Source organism: Diospyros lotus, chromosome 11 (genome assembly GCF_014633365.1).
Source record: "Diospyros lotus cultivar Yz01 chromosome 11, ASM1463336v1, whole genome shotgun sequence".
NCBI classification, from domain to species: Eukaryota; Viridiplantae; Streptophyta; class Magnoliopsida; order Ericales; family Ebenaceae; genus Diospyros; species Diospyros lotus.
In genome coordinates, this window is record NC_068348.1 from 8042301 (window position 1) to 8064861 (window position 22561).

Consider the following 22561-nt stretch of genomic DNA (forward strand, 5'->3'; position numbering starts at 1 on the left):
TTAACAAGTCTAAGATGTATTTTTGTTGGGATATTAAGATTCTCTACTTAAAGTGTGCCACCACAATACCTAGAAAATACTTCAAACTGCCTAACTCCTTAATCTCAAATTCTTTGACCAAGCACCTTTTTTTAATTTTTCCATTCGTCCATATCATCTCCGATCACTATGATATCATCCACATATACTAGTAATGCAGTCACTCCCCTTAAGGCTGAATGGTTGACAAATAGAGTATGATCACCCTAACTTTGTTTATATCCTATACAAAGCATTGCCTTGGTGAATCACCCAAACTATGCTCTCAGAGACTACTTTAATCCATATAGTGTCTTCTTCAATCTGCACACCACATCTTCTCTTGTCTTTGATCCAAAATCAACTAGTACTTCCATATAGATCTCTTCCTCGAGGTTTCCATGTAAGAACATGTTCTTAACATCAAACTACTATAATTTCCAGCTTAAATTTTCAACCAAAGACAATATCACTCCACAATGTTCATTTTAGCCATTAGAGTAAATGTCTCAATATAATCCACCCCATATGTTTGTGTGTATCTCTTAGTACCTAATCTTGATTTGTATCTTTCTAATGACCCATCTAATTTATACTTTACTATTAATAACCATCTACATTCCACTAGATTCTTCCTCTTCACTAATCTCACCAACTCTCATGTTTGATTTTTCTCAAGTGCTTCCATCTCTACCTTCATAGCATCCTTCCAATTCTTATTACCCAATGCTTCTGATAAGGTCTTGGGAATGGAAATGGCATTTAAGTTAGTGAGGAAGCCGGCTCTATGTTTAGGAGAACAATTTGTATAAGACATGAACAAGTGTAGGGGATGTTTGGTACAAGTTCTTGTTCCTTTTTTGATTGCAATAGGAATGTCAAGGTTATTCGGAACGTCACTTAGATTAAATTCAATTTCATGATTAGGAATATTGGTTACCTCAATGGCATTAAGATTAGGACCTGATTTGGATGATTGAGCCTACATAGGTTTAGTGGCTGGTAGTTTTCTTCTTGAATACACTTGTAGTGAACAAGCTGATTCTGGTTGTTTCCCTTTTATCATTTCCTGTAACTCATTTTGAATTTATGACTTGGACTTGGGTGATCGAATAGGAATCAAAGAGTGCATCGAAGAAGGAAATTCAAGTAGAAAGAGATCTCTATCCTTGTCTTCCAAGAATGATGTCTCCCCAGAAGATAAGGACGATCAAAATATGCATATTTTTCAATAAAGGTGACGTTAGTGGACATAAGAAACTTATTTGTTGGAGGATGATAACATTTATACCCTTTTTGGGTGTAAGAATAACCAACAAAAATGCATTTTAGAGCATGTGGATTAAGCTTTCCCTTATTTTGAGTGTGTATATGGATGAAATATATGCAATCGAAGATTTTTGGAAATAGACCATTGATGCACTGAAACTTGGAAAGAATTTAATGAGGAGTTGTAACGAACTTTGATACTTAAGTCTCCTTGAAGGTAATCTGTTTATGAAATAAATGGTTGTCAAAACTACTTCTCCCCATTATTGCTTTAGGACATTATTTTGAAGTATGAGGGCTCTTGTGATAGTTAGAAGATGACCATTTTTTATTTCAGTCACTCCATTTTATTGTGGTGTATAGACATAAGAGGACTCATGAATTATGCCATTTTCTTAAAAAAAATGATGACCAAGACTAATTGAATTTTGTGCTTTCAAGTCAATCAAGTATCATTTGTTTATACTTGAGTATATATTCTTGTTAGTCGAGTGAGTCTATCCTAGTAGTCAAGTGCTTAATGCATAATATTTGTGGCTTATGAGTTAATCGAGTAATGCTTAGTCATACTCGAGTAAGCTCTACATATAATTGATCACCTGAATTATTCAATCGATTGGAGTGTTATATTAGTCAAGTATCTATTTAACTCAATCGAGTAACTATCATCTATTTTTGAAAATTATAGCTGTTAGATGTATTCAATGTTTAACAATCTCTACTTTTCAGAACAATTAATGCATTTTAGACAACATGGGCATTCTTGAATGATTATATAAATGTTGTTTAATGTTGTTAGAGACAAAAAGTGTCAGTAGACAAATGAAACATTTAATTTAAATTCTTCCATGTCAGCTATCATTTAATGCAGAAAATGTATAAATAGAAGTGGAAACAACTTGAAAAAGGTTGTCGAACTACTTTCACAATTCATACCAACTTCTAAGCACTTCAAGAATTCTTTCTTTACTCTAATCTTGCTTCTCACATGCTTCATCTAAAATCTTTCTGTGAAAATTCTTAGAGAGTGTTCTTCATTCTAAAATCTCGTAACTCTCTTGTCAAGAGAAGAGCATATGTGCTTAATGTTTCATTCATCCTTGTCTTGAGTTTATCTTTTCACAATCATTTGTGAACTTGTAAAAGGTTACGCTTTAACCTTTAAATGGTAGTGGTTGTGACTGAGCCCATTATAAAAAGTCAAGTGTAAAGATTAGTAGTTGAGACTGCAAAAACTACAAGATAATATAATACAACAGTGGGTGTGATTGCAAAATCCTTGGTCGTGGATCAAGATAGTGGATTAAGCAATTGAGGTTGAATCACTCTATATCGTGTGTATTGCTTTTTTCTTTTTCTTTTTTTTCATTTAGAACACTTTTAATTTGACTTATTTTATTCAATCCTATTTTTCAAAAAAGGTGAAAAAGCTTAATTCACCCCCTCTTTAAGTTAAGTATTCTATTATATGGCTTAGTTTTAAATGTATACGCATCACCTGAGCTAGATCATAAGTATATCGCCAAACTTGACTAACATTGTAGGTCTTGACCATGTGTCAAGTAACGTAAATTTATTGACATCATCAAATATGAAAGAAGAAGAAGAAGAAGACGACAAAAACACAGGAAGAAGAAAAAAAAACGAAAGAAGAATGGCATTTGAAAGAAGAAGATGAAGAAGAAACAAAGAAGAAGATTGTCAGTGAATCTCTTGGATTTTTGCTTCTTTTCAGAATTTTTTTTCCTATCATGTTTCTTTTTTAAAAAAAATAAATTGTACACAGATTAGAAAAATCAAAAATTGTTTCTAATTTTTCTTTCCATTTTATTAACAATTAATGACAAAATCAAACAATATTTCAAATTTCTATTTTTCTTAACTCAAGGAAAAATCAAACGAATAAGAAGCTTAGGCTGTATTTTCTTTGTTATTTTCAGGTCATTTTTAGTTTTCAATTTTCTAAAATAATAAAAATGTGTTTACTTTGTCATTTTCAAAAATGCATTTTTAAAAATAAGAAAAAAATTTATAAAGGAAACCCAAAACAACAAAATATTATTTTAGTTGTTTTCAGCCAAAACAATCTCTAAGTTTAAAACATGGAAAACACAATCTATTTTTCATATTTTGATTCTAAAAAAGAAAAGGGAAAAAGAAAGAAAAAAATTATTATTAAATTTTAAATATAAAATTATATATTTATTTAAAATTTAAAAAATATAGTATATCTATATTATACTTAAAAATATAGAATAACATATAGTATATTATTAGGTATATTACTCATTTTATGTATAATAATATTTAATATAAATTATCACTCAAATGTCAGTAATTTATTAATAAAATTTATTATTTTATTTTAATAATAAAATTTTATTAAAAAGAGTTAATTCTATCATTTAATAATCAAATACATTGAATAAAATATCATAAAATAATTTTTTTCAAAATTCTAAAGTAAACGAGTTTTTTAATTTTCTGTTTTAGGAAACAATTTTTTAAAATGACAAAAAAAATACGTTTTCAGTTTTTTGAAAATAGACTATCAAAATAAAAAATTTAAAATAAATTCAAAATTAAAAATTAAAGATGCAAAGAGAGAACAGCCTTAGAAATGGAATAAAAATTTCTTGCTACATTTTCAAACATGATCATTAGATTGTTAATTTCAAACCCCGCCATGCCTCTTTATGAAAAATTAGGCATCAGTTGACAAAAGACAATAGGAGGTAATGTTTGTACAGTCTCCTCTGCCAAATACGTTCTATTAGCTGATTGCTTTCTTGAATGAGTTATTCATTACGTTATATCACACTTCGCCCATTCCTCCTTTCTTCTTCGTGTTGAATTGTGTTTGTGTTATCTTTTACTTTATTAAATAGATTATATAAATCATTTTAATTTTTTATTGACACAATCGACTCGGTTCATCAAATACAAGCCATATGGTGTTATTTATAGGAATTTGTAAATAGTCTGTTCGATTATCGAATCGATCGATATCTACTGACCAATTAAACTGAACCGAAGAGTAAAACCAAACCGAACCGACCAATTAACTTGAAAAATTGAACTAACTATAACAAAAAATCGAACCTATTAAACTAAAGAAATACAAAAAAATCGAAGTAACCAATAAAAAACACACAAAATCAAAGAAAATGACGTCATCTTATAAACATCAAAACAATATCGTTTTAAAGTTTGGTTCCTTTAACCAAAAAATTAAATCGAAAATCGAAAACTGAACTTTTGAGAAAAAATAACCGAACTGAATTGATGCAAGAAAAAAAATCAAACCGAATCCACAAGTTCTGTTAGTTCGGTTCAGTTAGTTTTGAGTAAACCGAACTTTTGAGAAAATTAACCGATCCAAACCGATATAAGAAAAAAATCGAACTGAACCAACAAGTTCGTTCGGTTTGATTTTACTCATCCCTAATTATTTGTGTAATAAATGAGTTAAGTTTTCAACCAAAATTCTTTGACATAAATAATTAATTAATCATCTCGTATTGGAATTGAGCTGTATTTTGTTATATTTATTGATCGACAAGAATAGAACACGAGTTGCCACTCGGACGTGACAAGTGATTTGTGTTTTGTAAGCTTTGAAGGATACGATGAATTACAACTGTACATTTAATCCTAGCTAAACATATAAGTGGACTAAATGCTCTTCACATATTCATATTTATGCAACAAACTATTGCATGTACTTAGTACTAAGGTAGCAGCCCAACGGTACACCTTTTACCGATTCTTGTGATTTGGTGGTATCCCAGCCTTATAATTCACAAGTTTAACAAGTTAAGAGGGCTTATATTCAGGCGCGGCTCAAGTCATAGGCTATTAGGGCCCTGAAGAAGGAGGGGTTCAAAATTAATAATTAATTAAATTTTGTTTTTTTATATTTTAAGATGTAAAATTATTAATTGTATTTTATAATTTTTTTTTAAATTTATACTCTATTTATTTTGTTATTTCACTTGAACAAGAAGATATTCCAATTCTCTAAATTCACGGATTATTTTTTAATATTAAGCAATATATAGTGAGATATCATTTAAACGAGGAGATTCTCAACTTTTTAATTCTATGAATCATTTTTCAATATTAGATAATGAATAATGAGAGTATATATTAGTAACGTAATAAAAAAAAAAAGACAAGAAGTGGTAATATTTTAGGAGGATAATTTTATAAAATAATTTTTTGAAAGACGAAAATTTCGTTTGGGAAATCTATACTGATTTGGATGTTAAAAAAAAAATAAATTATTGAATTTTTAATTTGCAGGTCTTATCTGTAAACTCTTCATATTTTTTGTTTATTTAATTTTTACGCTTTCAGAACATTTTTTTTGTTTATATTGTTAATTGAAAAAAAAATTATTTTTAAATTTAAATATAAAAATTTAATTAGTAATTTTGTATCTTACAAATAAATAAATAAAATAAAAATTAAATAAATTTTAATATTTATTTATATTATTAAATAATTATTAAATGAACTCTTATCTATGATTACAAATATTTTTAAGACCCCTTCTCATACCGCTCTCAAACAAGCACTAGGTCTTACTCATGAGCAAAGGCTAGTTAGATGGTCTGACTAAATTTCTCTAAACACAGATATACACGCATTCCCATAAGCAACTAATGTACCTAACTTATCGAATAAAAACCAAGGATTCTCGTTAACACAAAACAAAGTCAAATAGGTGACGTCTTTTTGTGTAAAATATATATATATGTATGATTTTTCCTTTGTCACATGCATGAATGGTGCTGGTATAGGCCATTTTGAATTGAGTCGTGCTATATGCATCGATGGAATAATAAGTTTGATGATCAAATCGAATTTTACCTGATAATAAAATTCGATCAAATTTCATAGATCGAATTTTATTATTGATTATTAAGATGCCGTAGATGAGAGAAGCTCGAGTTTCATAAAGCTTGATTGGGTTTGAATGAAGTCCAAGACTTCATCTAAAGACGATAATGACAAATTAAATGATGATATTTTTTTTTATATTTTTATTTTTAATCATTCTCTCAATAAGTTAGTTATTTATATAAGTAGTATTTTTAAATATATGTACGTATGATTTTTCCTTTGTCACATGCATGAATGTTGCTGGTAGAGGCCTTTTTGAATTTGGGGGGCACGTGATTCTGATATATATCCTGCTTGTGACTCGCCAATTGCTACGAAGAATATGGTGCATTGTTCGCAACACCGAACAAAACGCCAAATTAGAGTTCCACATTTCCTTCTAAAAGGTCGCCTTTCAGTGACTTCCCAAATTGCAAGCCCCCTTTAATCACGCTTGTCGTCTCCATTTATTCCTCTTTTACCTTGATTTCTACATATAATCACGCTCTCTCTATTGATATTAACTACATCTACTCTTAAAGTCCAAGTGAATTATTAATATTATTACTTGTGTGCATCAGCTTTCTAGCCGATGGGTTGATTATACATTAATTAAAAAAGATAAGTTAAAATATAGAAAAATACACACCATCAACTAGATTCTAATAAGATACGAGGTGAATGTGTAAAAACACAATACTTTTATTTTTTATTTTTGTAATAAGGTGATTCGGAGTTATCTTTCTACCCTTTTAACTAGTTAGAAAGAAGACGGGGTATACTTGGTGTTTGAGAATTATTTTCCTAGCATTCAAGGGTTGCTTTGGTAGTGAATAATACTTTATGATAAGTGTGAAATTGTATGGTCATTATTCTTTTCATATGTATTAGTATGAATATTTAGATAGTGTTTGTTAATCAAGACATAGATTAAAAAAAGTGATATATGAAAAGTATTTTAGATAAAAATATTTTTTATTGTATTTGTTATATGTTTTTGAAAAGATGTCATGTGATTTCTTATTTTGAACTTTTTAGATAAATTTATCTCCGACTCCCTTTAGATAAGTTATCTTGAATATTATAGATAAATTATATTAATACAATTTTATCTTACTCATTTTAATAAGGAGAGAGAGAGAGAGAGATATCAACCAGGATTGGGTGAGAGATCAACCAAGATTGTCATGTGTGGGGCAAAGAAGAAGAACCAGTTGACACACGGGACTAAATAGTAAGAACTGTAGAATTAATTCCCTGTTCTTGTCAATGCCTCACTCTCAGGTTGCTTACTTCAACAAGATCACCACAAGTATGGCCGGTTTGGCGCAGTTAATCCCGTGATTGACATAACGTCTTTCTATCTCTTTCTCTCTCAGCAAACCTGTTTCTCCTCTATAAATACCTCCCCGCCCAATCAAAGCCCAACCCACCACCGCAGCATAAGTGTTCTGAGATTGACAATACAGTCTCGTAAAAGAAGGAAAAAATGAGTTGTGCTGCAGTGCATTTGCCATCCGCATGGCCGCTTCTCTTTATAGCCTTATTACTTTCTATGGACATGTCTTGCTCGGCCTTCACTGCTCGGGACTACGCCGATGCACTCGACAAATCCATTCTCTTCTACGAGGGCCAGCGCTCCGGCAAGCTGCCCTCCAGCCAGCGGCTCAAATGGAGGGCTGATTCCGGCCTTTCTGATGGCGCCCTTGATCATGTTAGTGCAAATTCGTCTCATTCTTTTATTATTATTATTATTATTATTATTATTATTATTATTATTATTATTATTCTTGTTGTTGTTGTTTTGGTAACACTAAGTTTTTGAGCCTTTGATCCAACTAATCCTCAAGGTTCATGCAAACTGTAACTGTTCCATCACATGTATTGGGTGAGAAGCAAGGCATGGCCCCGAGGGCAAAATACTGATAGTTCCCGTAATTAATGTCCATTTTTCAGTTCTTCTCTTAGTTGGGTTCTTCCATTTCAGGTTGATCTTGTTGGTGGCTACTATGATGCCGGGGATAACGTCAAGTTTGGGTTGCCAATGGCCTTTACGACCACGTTGTTAGCATGGAGTGTAATTGAATTTGGTGGCTCAATGCAAAGCCAAATCCAGAATGCCAAGGCTGCCGTCCGTTGGAGCACCGATTACCTTCTAAAAGCAGCCACAGCCACCCCTGGCTCCTTGTATGTCCAGGTGAAGAGGCCAAACTGCTTCATCTTCTTCTTCGAGCATGGTTGTCTTCTGGTTTAAAACTGTGTTGTTCATGGATATGGTGCAGGTGGGGGATCCGAACAAGGATCACCAATGCTGGGAAAGGCCCGAAGACATGGACACTCCACGAAACGTATACAAAGTGTCGCCTCAGAATCCAGGCTCCGACGTTGCAGCCGAGACAGCTGCTGCTTTGGCAGCAGCTTCAATTGTATTCCAGGAGTCTGATCCTTCTTATTCATCCAAATTACTTCACACCGCCATGAGAGTAATTAAACACCGATCCTTGCGCAGTCCCTATATAGCTACTTCAAACCAAACTGCCATGAAATTAAACACTGATCATAATTTGCAGATGTTCGATTTCGCGGACAGATACAGAGGAGCTTACAGTGATTCTCTCGGTTCGGCTGTCTGCCCCTTCTACTGCTCCTACTCAGGATTCCATGTAAGAAACAAGCATTCCTCTTCTTGCTTAAATTCATACCAATTACCAAGTCAGTCTTATTGCTTGACGATTGTTCTTTCTCATTAGGATGAGCTTCTATGGGGAGCCTCATGGATCTATAAGGCTTCACAGAACTCTTCATACTTGTCTTATATCCAGTCCAATGGCCACACACTGGGTGCAGACGACGACAGCAACTCCTTCAGTTGGGACGACAAGCGAGCCGGGACGAAAATCCTTCTTTCCCAGGGCTTTCTACAGAAGAACATCCAAGAATTTCAGCTATATAAATCACACTCTGACAACTACATTTGTTCCTTAATTCCAGGATCATCTAGTGTTCAAGCCCAATACACCCCAGGTCTAATGCATCCAAACCCATTTCCTCGTTTTTGATTTACAGTTCAAACATGTTTGGATGATCATCACTGAATCAAAATGGTTTTTAATCTACTCTTACAGGGGGGCTTCTGTACAAGGCAGGGGAGAGCAACCTGCAGTATGTCACTTCCTCAACATTCCTCCTCCTGGCATACGCCAAGTATCTGAGCTCTAACGGCGGCGCGGCCTCCTGCGGCGGCTCGACCATCACTGCGGAGAAGCTCATCGCCCAGGCGAAGAAGCAGGTTGACTACATCCTGGGAGACAATCCAGCGAAGATGTCTTACATGGTGGGCTTTGGGCAGAGGTATTGTAGAATTATTAACCATCTTCTTATCTAAAAGTTTAAATTGACAAATAAAAGTTAATTTTATTCTTAATGTTATTATTTTTACTCTCAATAGGTACCCTCTGCATGTGCACCACAGGGGAGCCTCTGTGCCATCCATACATGCACATCCTGCCCACATTGGATGTAGTCAGAGCTTTCAGTACCTCCAGTCTGGCTCTCCAGATCCGAATGTTCTGGTCGGAGCTATCTTGGGTGGGCCGGACAACAACGACAATTTCGCCGACGATCGCAACAATTACCGGCAATCCGAGCCGGCGACGTATATCAATGCGCCGTTTGTTGGGGCTGTGGCTTTCTTCTCTGCCAAATCCACAGCAAGCTGAAGATCATATTATAGTTGATGATGTTGAACACCTCTGGAAATGGATATGGTTCCACTTCCAGATAATATATATGCAATAGAACCAAATTAGATGTCAAGGTTTGCTGTATTTGATGTTGTTACAATCAAAGATCCCATGTGTACTGCTCTTTAGGCTTTAATCTGTAGGCCTGTCGAAGTGTTGACACAAGAACTTAATACTAAGTAGAATTAGTTGTATTTCCAATTTTTGCCTCAATTTGATTTTTTTTTAAACAAATTCTCATCTAATTCAGAAATTGAAAAAGAAAAAAAAAAAACTCAAGATTGCTTTGATAATGTTGTTACTTTTTAAATTTTAAAAATAAAAATTAAAAATAATGTTTGAAATTGAGTCAAATATACTATATTTGAGACAATGATGAAATATATATAATAATTATTTATATTGACGGCGTACCCATTCTATACAAAAATGATTGGTCGATTACTAGAGATTGTGTTGAAAAAAAAATGCAATTAATCCATTGTCAAGAATTATATTAGTCGAGAATTAAAATATAAGTAGAGTTTTAATTTTTTGTTGAAAGATAAAAATTATATTTATTTTTGAAAAACTTAAACAATGCACTAAATAATGATTTTTTTAAGTATAGACTAAAAACAATGCACTAAAGATGGATATGGTGGATGTGCATCAGCTTTCTAGCCGATGGTTGCTATGCATTAATTAAAACAGATAAGTTAAAATATAGAAAAATACACTCCATCAACTAGATTCTAATAAGATACGAGGTGAATGTGAAACAGCATGATACTTTTATGTTTTTTATGTCATTCTTTTTATGTGTATTAGTATGAATAATTAGATAGTGATTAAAGTGAATAACCAAGGTATAGACCAAAAAAAGTAGAATATGAAAAGTATTCGGAACAAAAATATTTTTTATTGTACTTGTTAAATTTATTTAAAAAGAAATCATCTGACTTCTTATTTTAGACTTTCTAGATAAATTTATCTCTCTCCCTTTGGATAAGTTATATTGGATCTTACAGATAAATTATTTTGATACAATTTTATCTTACTCATTTTAATAAACACCGTCTACTATATAGTTTTCTGATACATCCAAAATAAACAAAACATGTAAGCAAGCATTTCACTTCTTGGGTTTCTTTTCAGAACGGGACAACGGGAACTTAAATTCATTCAAAGAGAAAAAAGTGTGGAAAAACTATGGAAATGAGAACCCTTTATTTTATTGTAAAGGAAAGGTTTTAAATGATCATCAGTCCATCGCTGATCCCCTCCCCTCCCCTCCCCTCCCTTCTCTTTGGAGCACAATCATAAATCATTTTTAAGTATCTTTTTTTATGTTGATAATAATTTACATTCACTATTTTACTAATTATGGGGTTATTTTCTTGATTTATGGTGTGTTTTGAAGAGTGAAAAGTGTTGGGTTTTTTAGGTCCCTTCCTATGTGGAGAATGATAGAATAGAAATGCTATGGCACACACCAAGAGGGGGTGAATTGGTTTATTAAAAATTCTTTTGGTAAATAGATATGTTGTCCGAGAAAATCACGGCTTTGATTAAAACTCAAGACCTTAAAATAGAACAATAAGGCATATAAATATGTGAAATAATAGAGAAATAAAAGGAATGCTTGAAAGGATAATTATGAAAAGACCACAAGCACACAAGAACACAAGGATTTATAATGGTTCGGCTTAACTAAGCCTAATCCACTACCTTAACTCCTCACTAAGGATTTTCAAGCAAAATACTATAACTCTCCTATCACTCCGGATAGGCCCTCTAGCTCTTAAGTTAGGAAGATATAAACCTCTTACTTAAATAAGCAAGCCCTCTGACAAACCTAGGTAACAAAACCCCTTACTTTGACAAGTAGGTCCTCAAGTTATACGATCTAGGAACATAAGAAATGATATAAGAGATTAGTTTTCCCACTTGGTTACAATGTAATCAAGAATAAATACAAGGCTAAAAATTATGCTTTGAAACAAATAAAATAAAAGCCTTGAGAGCAAGAGTCTTAGGGCACAATTGAAGCACGATTGATAAGCACTTGGGAGCTAGTTGATAGATTGCTTCGGTAGATCAAATTCTTCTTCTTGACTTGCTTTTATAGATGTTTGAAAGATAGAACTTGAAATCATACCGTTGCAAGTGGAGACATCATCATGGAGGAAGAATTTTTTGCCGTTAAAAGCTGTCTGCCATAGAGACTGTCGACATCTTATTTACAAATTGTCGACAGATTAATTCAAATTTAAACAACTGTCGACAATTAAACAAATATTGTCGACATTTTGACAAAACTGTCGACAGTGTTGATGCTGTGACTGTTGACATTTAGAAACCGAGAGCATGCAATTATCATGTCGACAATTTGGGCTGAATATTAAAGAACCGGTCGACAGTTTATGATATACTGTCAACATTCTCTCCCAAACAATAGATACTGTCGACATGTTCTTTCAGAATTGTCGACATTTTCTAAAAAGAACACTTTGAATAATAAGACTACCTTTCTTTTTTATGATTTATTAAAATTGAAACATATTTAAACAATGATTTTGATTTAGATAACATTTTGATTGAAATATATTTTGCCAAGCAAACCATTCGAATTGATCATCTTCAAAACTTAAAGCAAAAAAGCAAATTATCAAACTCCCCCTTTTTGATGATGACAAAAACTATATAAAAATCATTTACCCTACTCCCATTTTTTTGACACAAATCAAAAAGATATAGGAACACAAAAAATGCTCTCTGATAAAATAAGAAAGAATTGGGAAAGGAAGCAAATTTCAGAAGACTCCCTCTTAAGAAAAATATTATCATAATTTGAGCATTCAACTAGAGAGAAACAAATATCCATAAGAGTAGGCAAGGCATCAATTAATAGAAAGAAGATAAAATATAGATATTTATCCTTTCATCAAAAGTTTAAACAAAAATAAAATTGCACTACACAGTAGAAGAAATATGTGTGAACATCATGGAAAAACTACTAAGGCTCTTGAGGAGGCTGAGGCTGCGGTGATGATGGACCAGGTGGAGGCATGCGAGAAAGAAGAGCTTCTAGCAGCTGCGTCATATGATTCATTTGAATAAAAACGTTATCTTGATTAGCCCTTATCTCCTTCATCTCATCTTCAAGAGAGTCAACTTTAGCTTTGAGATAGGCGATACCATGAACAATAGCATCATCTTGGGAGTGAGAGGATTCTCCTATGTGATAAGGTGGAGAAGCAGAAAAAGGAGAAGGGGTATCTTCATTTGGAAGAGGATCTTCCTCACTAGATGGCTTCTGACGCTTCTTGGATTTTACCCATTGACTAGATTTAGTTTTGGTAAAACCGACATGCCTAAGAGAAGATTCGCTAAGAATTTTTGAAGGAAGCACAGATATACAACGAACATTTCCTAGATTGTCAACTTTTGAGTCAATAATTTCACTAAGGAGCATGCCATATGGAAGGCATCTTTTCTTAGTTGTGAATGCACCTATCATTTCTCCTACGATGAGAGAAAATAAATCAATTCTTTTTCTAGTCATGATGTGAAACATAATCCAACAATCTTCTTTTGAGACTTCAGAAAAGTTGCCACTACGAGGAGAAATAATATGAACAACAATAAGATGGAGAAGGCGACCCATCATAGACAATTTTGTGGAAGCGTTAATGAAGCAAGGTAATGAAGGCGACCCATCTTCAAAAGCAGTTTTAGCAGCTAAATCAAAGTTAAAATCACTAGAGTTATAAACTTCACCACCAGTGGGAATACCAAACTGATTATGAATAAGATTGGTATTGATAACAAATGGAGTGCCACAAACATTTGTTTTGAATTAATTATGAGAAGGAATGCGATCAAATACATTAGATGCATTGCAATAGAGGGCTCTGATAGCATCTTCGTAGACATTTCTATGAAGTGTAAGTAAGTTTGTCCACCTAAAATTTTCTAGATTCGATGCATAGGGAAAACTAATATCATTGAGGAATTCAAAAGTAAGAACCCGACTAGGAAGAACGTCACAAGTGGCAAAGGAAGTAGAGTACCTTTCTAACTTTCTAGAAATATGAACTAACCGTTGAACATCGGTGGGTTCGATGGATTGGACGTTGGCCGCGGCTTGAGGTCGCTTGGTTCTAGCCATTTGAACCAAAAATTGATGAAGAAATAAAAGAATAATGGAGAAATCGAGTGAGTAGGAAGATAGAGAGTAAAGAGAGTCGAAAACAAGAGATAGATAGATAGAGAGAGAGAGAGAGAGAGAGAGAGAGAGAGAGTATTTCTTTGAATGAGAAGATCGATGGTCGTGGGTTTTTAAAAACCCTCGACAGAAACTGTTGACAGTATTATGGAGGATGTCGACAGTTTTGATATAACTGTCGACAGTTTTCCTATAGTTCACATGATTTAGATTTTTGCCTTGATGATCAGTCGATAGCTTTAAGCATACTGTTGACATCTTGTTAGAAATATGTCGACATTATAAGGAAACATGTCGACAGTTTCTTAAGAAGGGTTTTAAATAAAATCAATAACTAAAGAAAATAATATACATTTCAAATTAAACATCATGCCACAAAAATTATCATTCCTAGTTCACTGCGAAAAATTTCAAATTTATTTTTGTCCAAAGGTTTAGTAAAGATGTCAGCTATTTGATGGTTTGTAGCAACGAACTCTAACTTTATATCTTCTCTTTCAACATGATCTCTTATAAAGTGATGTTTGACTTCAAAGTGCTTAGTTCGAGCATGAAATATGGGATTTTTTGTCAAAGCTATTGCACTTGTGTTGTCACATTTTATTGGAATATTTTTAAGTTTTATGCCATAATCTTCTAATTGATGTTTCATCCACAAGATTTGAGCACAACAACTTCCAGCTGCTACATATTCAGCTTCGGTGGAAGAGAGTGCGACGATATTTTGTTTTCTACTAGACCAAGATACTAATGAATTTCCTAGAAATTGGCATGAGCCACTAGTGCTTTTTTTATCAATTTTGCACCCATCATAGTCAGCATCAGTATAGGCTTGAAGAAGAAATTCATTTGATTTGGGATAAAATAGTTCTAGATTAGATGATCCTTTTAAGTATCTAAAAATCCGTTTTACTGCTTTTAGGTGAGACTCTTTGGGATCGGATTGAAACCTAGCACATAGGCAAACACTAAACATAATATCCGACCTACTTGCTGTTAGATATAATAATGATCCAATCATGCTTCTAAACATTTTATTGTCGTCCTATCTCATCTTTGTCCAAAAATAATGAATTACTCATAGGAGTAGCTATGGGTTTGCTATCTTGAACATTGAATTTCTTAAGAAGATCCTTAATGTATTTTTGTTGAGATATATAGATCCCTTCATCTTCTTGTCTTATTTGTAATCCTAGAAAAAATTTCAATTCGCACATCATACTCATTTTGAACTCCTCTTGCATTATATTTGTAAATTCATCACATAGGGATTTATTTGTTGATCTAAAAATAACATTTTCAACATATATCTGAACTAATAGAATGTCTTTACCTTGAGTTTTTATAAATAATGTTGTATCTATTAGTCCTCTTTTGAACTCTTTTTCTATAAGAAATTTGCTAAGTCTTTCATACCAAGCCCTAGGGGCTTGTTTTAAACCATATAAAGCTTTAGAAAGTTTGAATACATGATCCTCAAATTTTGGATCCTCAAAACCCGGGGGTTGTTCTACATATACTTCCTCATTTATGTAACCATTTAGGAATGCACTTTTTACATTCATTTGAAATAATTTAAAATCTTTGTAGCATGCGAATGATAATAGCATTCTTATGGCTTCAAGTCTAGCTACAAGAGCATAAGTTTCATCATAATCTATTCCTTCTTCTTGGCTATATCCTTGAGCCACTAATCTAGCTTTATTTCTTGTAACAATACCATTTTCATCCATTTTGTTCCTAAAATCCCATTTGGTTCGTATGGTTGGGTGATCTTTAGGTCGTGGAACCAATTTCCACACTTCATTTCTTTCAAACTGATTCAATTCTTCTTGCATAGCCACGATCCAATTTTCATCATTTAAGGCATCTTTAATGTTTTTAGGTTCTATTTGAGATATAAAGGCAGCATATTGACATTCATTTCTAATAGATGCTCTTGTCCTAATTCCTTTAGAAGGATCACCTATAATATCATTATCTTCTACATATTTTCTTTCTCTTGGGAATGATGGTTCTTTTTCTTCTTGAGGGACAATTTCTTCATTTTGACTTTTATTGCTAGAGGATTGATTATTTTGATGTTCTAATGAAAGTTTTCTTAATTCATCTTCATCTTCTTCTTGGGATTGTTAAACAATAGAGTTTGTATCATCAACTTTTACTTGAATAGATTCTTCTATTGCCAATGTCTTCTTATTGAATACTCTATATGCCTTACTTAGTATTGAATATCCTAAAAATATGCCCTCATCACATTTTGAATCGAATTTACCCAAGGCATCTTTATTATTTAGAATGAAACACTTACTACCAAAAATGTGAAAGTATGAAATATCAAGTTTTCTTCCTTTATATAGTTCATATGGAGTTTTCTTTAAGATTGGTCTTATGGATACTCTATTTAGAATATAACAAGCTATATTTACTGCTTCAGCCTAAAGATTTTTAGGAAGATTTTTGTCGCACAACATGGTTCTAGCCATTTCTTGTAAAGATCTATTTTTCCTTTCAACTACTCCATTTTGTTAAGGGCTTCTAGCACAAGAAAAATTATGTTCAATACCATTATCTTCACAAAAATATTTAAAGTGTTCATTTTCAAATTCTCCCCCATGATCACTCCTAATCTTTGAAATGCATATTCCTTTGTCTTTTTGAACTCTTTTGCAGAAAATTTCGAATTGTTTGAAAGTTTCATTTTTAGAAGCAAGAAATATTACCCAAGTAAACCTAGAAAAGTCATCTACAATGACAAGAGTATAATGTTTTCCTCCTAGGCTTTGGGTTCTCATAGGTTCAAAAAGATCTAAGTGAAGCAACATTAAAGGTCTAGATGTTGAAACTACATTTGAAGGTTTAAAGGATATACTGTTTTTGCTTGCCTTTCATACATGCATCACAAATGTGATCTCTTTCATATTTTAACTTAGGTAACCCTTTAACAAGATCATGTTTAGATAATTTGTTTACAAGATTCATACTAGCATGACCTAGTCTATGATTCCATAACCAAGCATTTTGAGATATGGTGCTTACTAGACATCTTTCTATACTAGATAGAGATAAGTCTAGTTAAATTATGTACACATTATCAATTCTATTTCCTACAATTTTTATATCATTTGTTTTCAAACATGACACCTCACATGCAAAGGTATTAAAGCACACTTTATTTCCATTGTCACACAATTGACTTATACTAATTAAATTGTGTTTAAGACCATCTACCAAAGCAACATTTTCAAGAACAAAATTCGGAAAACATATAGAACCAATACCACGAATTTTACCTTTTGAGTTGTCACCATAGACAACTTTACCTCCTTGCTTATAGGTGATGTTGTTGAAGAGTCGTTCATCTCCAGTCATGTGTTTTGGACAACCACAATCAAGAAACCACCTGCTTCTCATAGCATTTGTAGCAAGAGCAACCTATCATACAGACAATCAAGTTGCTTCCTTTGGTACCCAACCCTTTTTGGGTCCATTCATGTTAGCATATAATTCTTTTTTTGGTACCCAAATTTGCTTATATCTATGTGGGTTGTTTCTTATGAAACATTTGTTGATAGAGTGATTATGTCTCCCATAATAATAGCATATGTTCTTTTTCTTTGAAAAGTATTGTTTACGTAAATGATCTTTTGGTTTTTGATAGGAAGCTTTTACAAAAACAGTTTTATTTTGATTATCTAGACACAAATCAAAACCTAATCCTTGTTTATCTCCAAAGTTTCTTTGAGCTCTTAGGATCATTTCAAGTTCCTTTTTCCCTTCAACAAGTTATTCTAAGGATTCCTTTAAGTTAATATTTTTTTTGGAGAGAATTTCATTTTTACTTACTAGGTCATTTTTCTCAACCATCCAAGAGTCTTTTTCTTCTTGCAATATTTTTACTTCACTAACTAATGATATTTATCTCTTTCTGAGAACATTGTATTTGAAACTAACTTCCTCAAACTCATTCATGATTTCATTTAATGCATCTTGTAATTCTTTATGAGTAAAATTCAAGGATTTAGAAGAACTTACCTCTTCAATATTGGCCATAAGATAGAGGTTGGCAACTTCTTCATTTTTATCTTCATCTTCCGACGAGAAGTCATTCTCACTCCATGCGGCCAAGGCTTTCTTCTTCCCTTTCCATTCCTTTCTTTTCAAAGAAGGATATGCGAATCTTACATGACTTGTTTTCTTGCACTCATAACATTTAATCTCTTTAGTACCTTCTTCTTTTTGCTCATTATCTTTCTTAAAGCGTCTTCTTTGAGTAAATTTTTGATTTTTCATGAATCTATTAAATCTCCTAGTAAACGTTGCAAAGTGTTCGTCCTCACTGTTTAGTGAATCTTGGTTGTCGATTTCTATCTTAAAAGCTACATTTTTATTTTTCTTTGAATAATCTTCATCATTTCTTTTCATCAAAATTTCATGAGTCATTAGTGATCCTAACAAGGTATCAAAGGTTAGGGTATCTAGGTCTTTGGCTTCCGTTATGGCGGTGACTTTTCGATCCCAAATTCTAGGAAGACTCCTTAACACTTTTCTAACTCTTTCTGCATTTGGATATGTTTTTCCTAGAGATTCTAAACCTGAAACTATATCATTGAATCTAGTAAACATATCTTTTATAGACTCATCTTCTTTCATGGAAAATAATTCATAATCATGAACAAGTAAACTATTTTTTGTTCCTTTTACCTGTTTTGTACCTTCATGTGTTACCTCTAGCTTGTCCCATATTTCTTTGGCAGTCTTGCAAGTTGATATACGGTTGAATTCTTCTGCACTTAGGGCACATATCAATGCATTCATTGCTTTTGCATTGATCTCCATGTTTCTCCTTTCTTCTTCCGTCCAAGTTTCCATTTTCTCCATATCGGCCAATCTAATATCCTTCTTGATGGCTTGCATAAGAGTAGAATCTTGCATAAGATAAATTTGCATTCTTGCTTTCCAATAATTATAGTTAGTACCATCAAATAAAGGTGGACGAGCTGTACTTTTACACTCGGCATGGGATGAACTAGCAAAATAAGCCATAGATGGATCTTGTCCCTAGGTTGTTAGACCTATTTAAAGAAATGGGAATTTGGCTCTGATACCAATTGATAGAATAGAAATACTATGGCACACACTAAGAGTGGGGGTGAATTGGTATATTAAAAATTCTTTTAGTAAATAGATATGTTGTTTGAGAAAAGCACGGCTTTGATTAAAACTCAAGACCTTAAAATAGAACAATGAGGGATATAAATATGTGAAAGAAGATAGAAATAAAAGGAATGCTTGAAAGGATAATTATAAAAAGACCACAAGTGCACAAGAACACAAGGATTTATAGTGGTTCGGCTTAACTAAGCCTAATCCACTACCTTAGCTCCTCACTAAGGATTTTCAAGCAAAACACTATAACTCTCCTATCATGCCGGATAGGCCCTCTAGCTCTTAAGCTAGGAAGATACAAACCTCTTACTTAAATAAGCAAGCCCTCTAGCAAACCTAGGTAACAAAACCCCTTACTTTGACAAGTAGGTCCTCAAGCTATACGATCTAGGAACATAAGAAATGATACAAGAGATTAGTTTTCCCACTTGGTTACAATGTAATCAAGAATAAATACAAGGCTACAAATTATGCTTTGAAACAAATAAAATACAAGCCTTGAGAGTAAGAGTCTTAGGGCACAATTGAAGCATGATTGATAAGCACTTGGGAGCTAGTTGATAGATTGCTTCGATAGATCAAATTCTTCTTCTTGACTTGCTTTTATAGATGTTTGAAAGATAGAACTTGAAATCATCTCATTGCAAGTGGAGACATCATCATGGAGGAAGAATTTTTAGCCGTTAAAAGCTGTTTTCCATAGAGACTGTCGACATCTTATTTACAAGCTGTCGACAGATTAATTCAAATTTAAACAATTGTCGACAGTGTTGATGCAGTGACCGTCGACATTTAGAAATCGAAAGCATGCAATTATCATGTTGACAGTTTTATTAAGACTGTCGACAGTTTGGGCTGAATATTAAAGAATCAGTCGACAGTTTATGATATACTGTCGACATTCTCTCCCAAACAATAGATACTGTCGACATGTTCTTTCAGAACTGTCGACATTTTCTGAAAAGAACACTTTGAATAGTAAGACTACCTTTCTTCTTTATGATTTATTAAAATTGAAACATATTTAAACAATGATTTTGATTTAGATAACATTTTGATTGAAATATATTTTTCCAAGCAAACCATTCGAATTGATCATCATCAAAACTTAAAGCAAAGAAGCAAATTATTAGAGAAGCCCAAAAATTATTCGGGCCATGAGCAAGAAGCCCAAGGCCCTTAGGGGTTTCTAAAATTTTAGTATAAGAGGAGAAGATGTGTGTGTGTGTGGGAAGCTGTGTGTTTTTGAATGAAAGAAGATAGCAGAGTTGGAGAAGAGGTGTGTGGAGTGTGCATGTTTGATCAAGTGATCGATTGAGGCATCATCTATGGTTCGATCTTGCTAATTTTTGGTCAGTTTGTAGAAGACATCTGGTTCTTCATTTTGTACGGTTGAATTCATGTTCAGTTTGTAGCTCCGGTTATTGGTCTTTGAATAGAGGGTTGAAGAGTAGCAAATAGTTTTTGATTATTTCCATATTTGATGGTTATCCGTGGTTCAATTGGGCTAATTTGTTGTTAGAAGACAAAGGACATCTAGAACTTCAATCTAGATATTCATATCGTTTATTTGAGCTTTACAACTCCACTTTTGTACTCTGTAATAGTAGCCTAATTTTGGTAATATCTCTCTAGTCTCTCTTTTGTGTTATGCTTTGAAATTGTTCATGATAACTAGCCAATTTGAGGTTGTGTACTTGTTGTTGCTGCTAAAAAATCACTTGTAGAAGTTTGTTATTTATAGTGGAGTTTTTGTAGTGGACTATTGAGTCCCGTGGTTTTTACCCTTTCACAATGGAAGAGGTTTTCCATGTTAAAAATTGTTTGTCTTGTGCATTGAAGTTTTCTTGTTGCTTAACTTATCTTTGTACTCCATATATTGTGGTGTTTTTTATGTTACTCTCTCTCTCTCTCTCCCATCAAAGTGGTATCATAGCTAGGTTGTGTGTTTGATTTGATTGAATTATGGATGTAACATCCCGATATTTTGAGGAGAGAATGAGTTCTTGAATTATTATGATTTATTTAATATTTGTGATTTAGAGAAATCTAAAGAAAGATATTAAATTTATTATATTTTCGAATAGGGAAGTGATCGAAAATTTGTGAACTTTTAGGACCTAAGTTAGTATTTAATGTTCAAGGTGAATGAACTATTAATATATTTATATATAAAATAAAACAATAAATAATCAAATGAAGGAACCGGTAGCAATTTGGAAAGAAGTGGTTGTGTGTAATTGTATGTATATGTACATAATGAGGTAATATATAATATCTCAAATTAATGTATTATATTAACATCATATATTATATTAAGTTAGTAAATATATTGTGTGTTATAAGCAGGGAATGCCATCTCAAGCATCATATATATATAAATGTAATGGTGTGTGTGTGGAACGCAAGGCAGCAACCTAAGCCTCTATTTCATTCCACTTTTGGAGGAAACTTCATGTCCAAGGCTTTACTTTCTCTTGGGAATTGTCAGTGAGCTAGAAAGCATTTGGAGTTCTCTCTCTCTCTCTCTCTCTCTCTCTCTCTCGTTCAATTGTAGAAAGCACGCTGGGCGTGTATCTCCCTCAGCACCTCTATTCCATTTTCTTCTTTATCTTCTCCTCTCCTTCTCATCTTCTTCTACTATCTTCCAATCTTGTTCTACCAATTTAGGATGGATATATATAATAAACCTATTATATATAAAATGGGTACTGAGAGGAAGGAGATGGCAGATGCGTGAGGCAGCGGTGTGAGCCATTCTGTGCATTCGTTTCATCCTTTTTCCAGTATAGGAGTAGCAGCGAGTTGGAGCTTTGGTTCCTCTAGTCTTCTTCTAAGTACGGTAAAGAAGTTAAGGCAAGTTCCTCACCCTCTCTTCATAAGCTTTAATTCCTTTACAAGTCTTTGCCGTTATTCATGTTTTATTCCTTCTCTTGCTGTTATTTAGTTCCACGTATTAATTGTGTAACTACGCGGAGTAACCATCTCTATGATTAGTGTAATATTTCTTATTAATCGACACGGGGCTTTGTATTGCCCCAATTCCTTGGGAATGATGCTGTACTTGGTTGCGTTAGGTTTCAAATGGGGGGGGGTGTGCTGGTTGTGGGCTTGGGTCTTTGTGTGTGAAATTATTATTTATTTAATTATAGTTGATGATGATAGTGCGTGTTGGGGTTAGGTTGCATACATTGGGAGTCATGCTTTGTGTGTGTGAAAGCGTGTGAGCATTGGTATGACCCGGTTGGTCTAAGAGCCAATTTGG

At 33.1% G+C, this 22561-nt stretch overlaps 1 protein-coding gene across 1 annotated transcript; it reads left to right on the top strand.

Annotated features, from left to right (window-relative positions):
* Positions 1-7588: 7588 nt before the first annotated feature.
* On the top strand, positions 7589-10118 carry LOC127813276 (endoglucanase CX-like). Its single transcript, XM_052354166.1, has 7 exons — positions 7589-7888; positions 8162-8371; positions 8457-8657; positions 8745-8837; positions 8925-9198; positions 9300-9525; positions 9623-10118. Exons 1-7 carry the CDS (start codon positions 7664-7666, stop codon positions 9891-9893), a joined length of 1500 nt encoding a protein of 499 aa, XP_052210126.1. The 5' UTR covers positions 7589-7663; the 3' UTR covers positions 9894-10118.
* The last annotated feature ends 12443 nt before the right edge of the window (positions 10119-22561 follow it).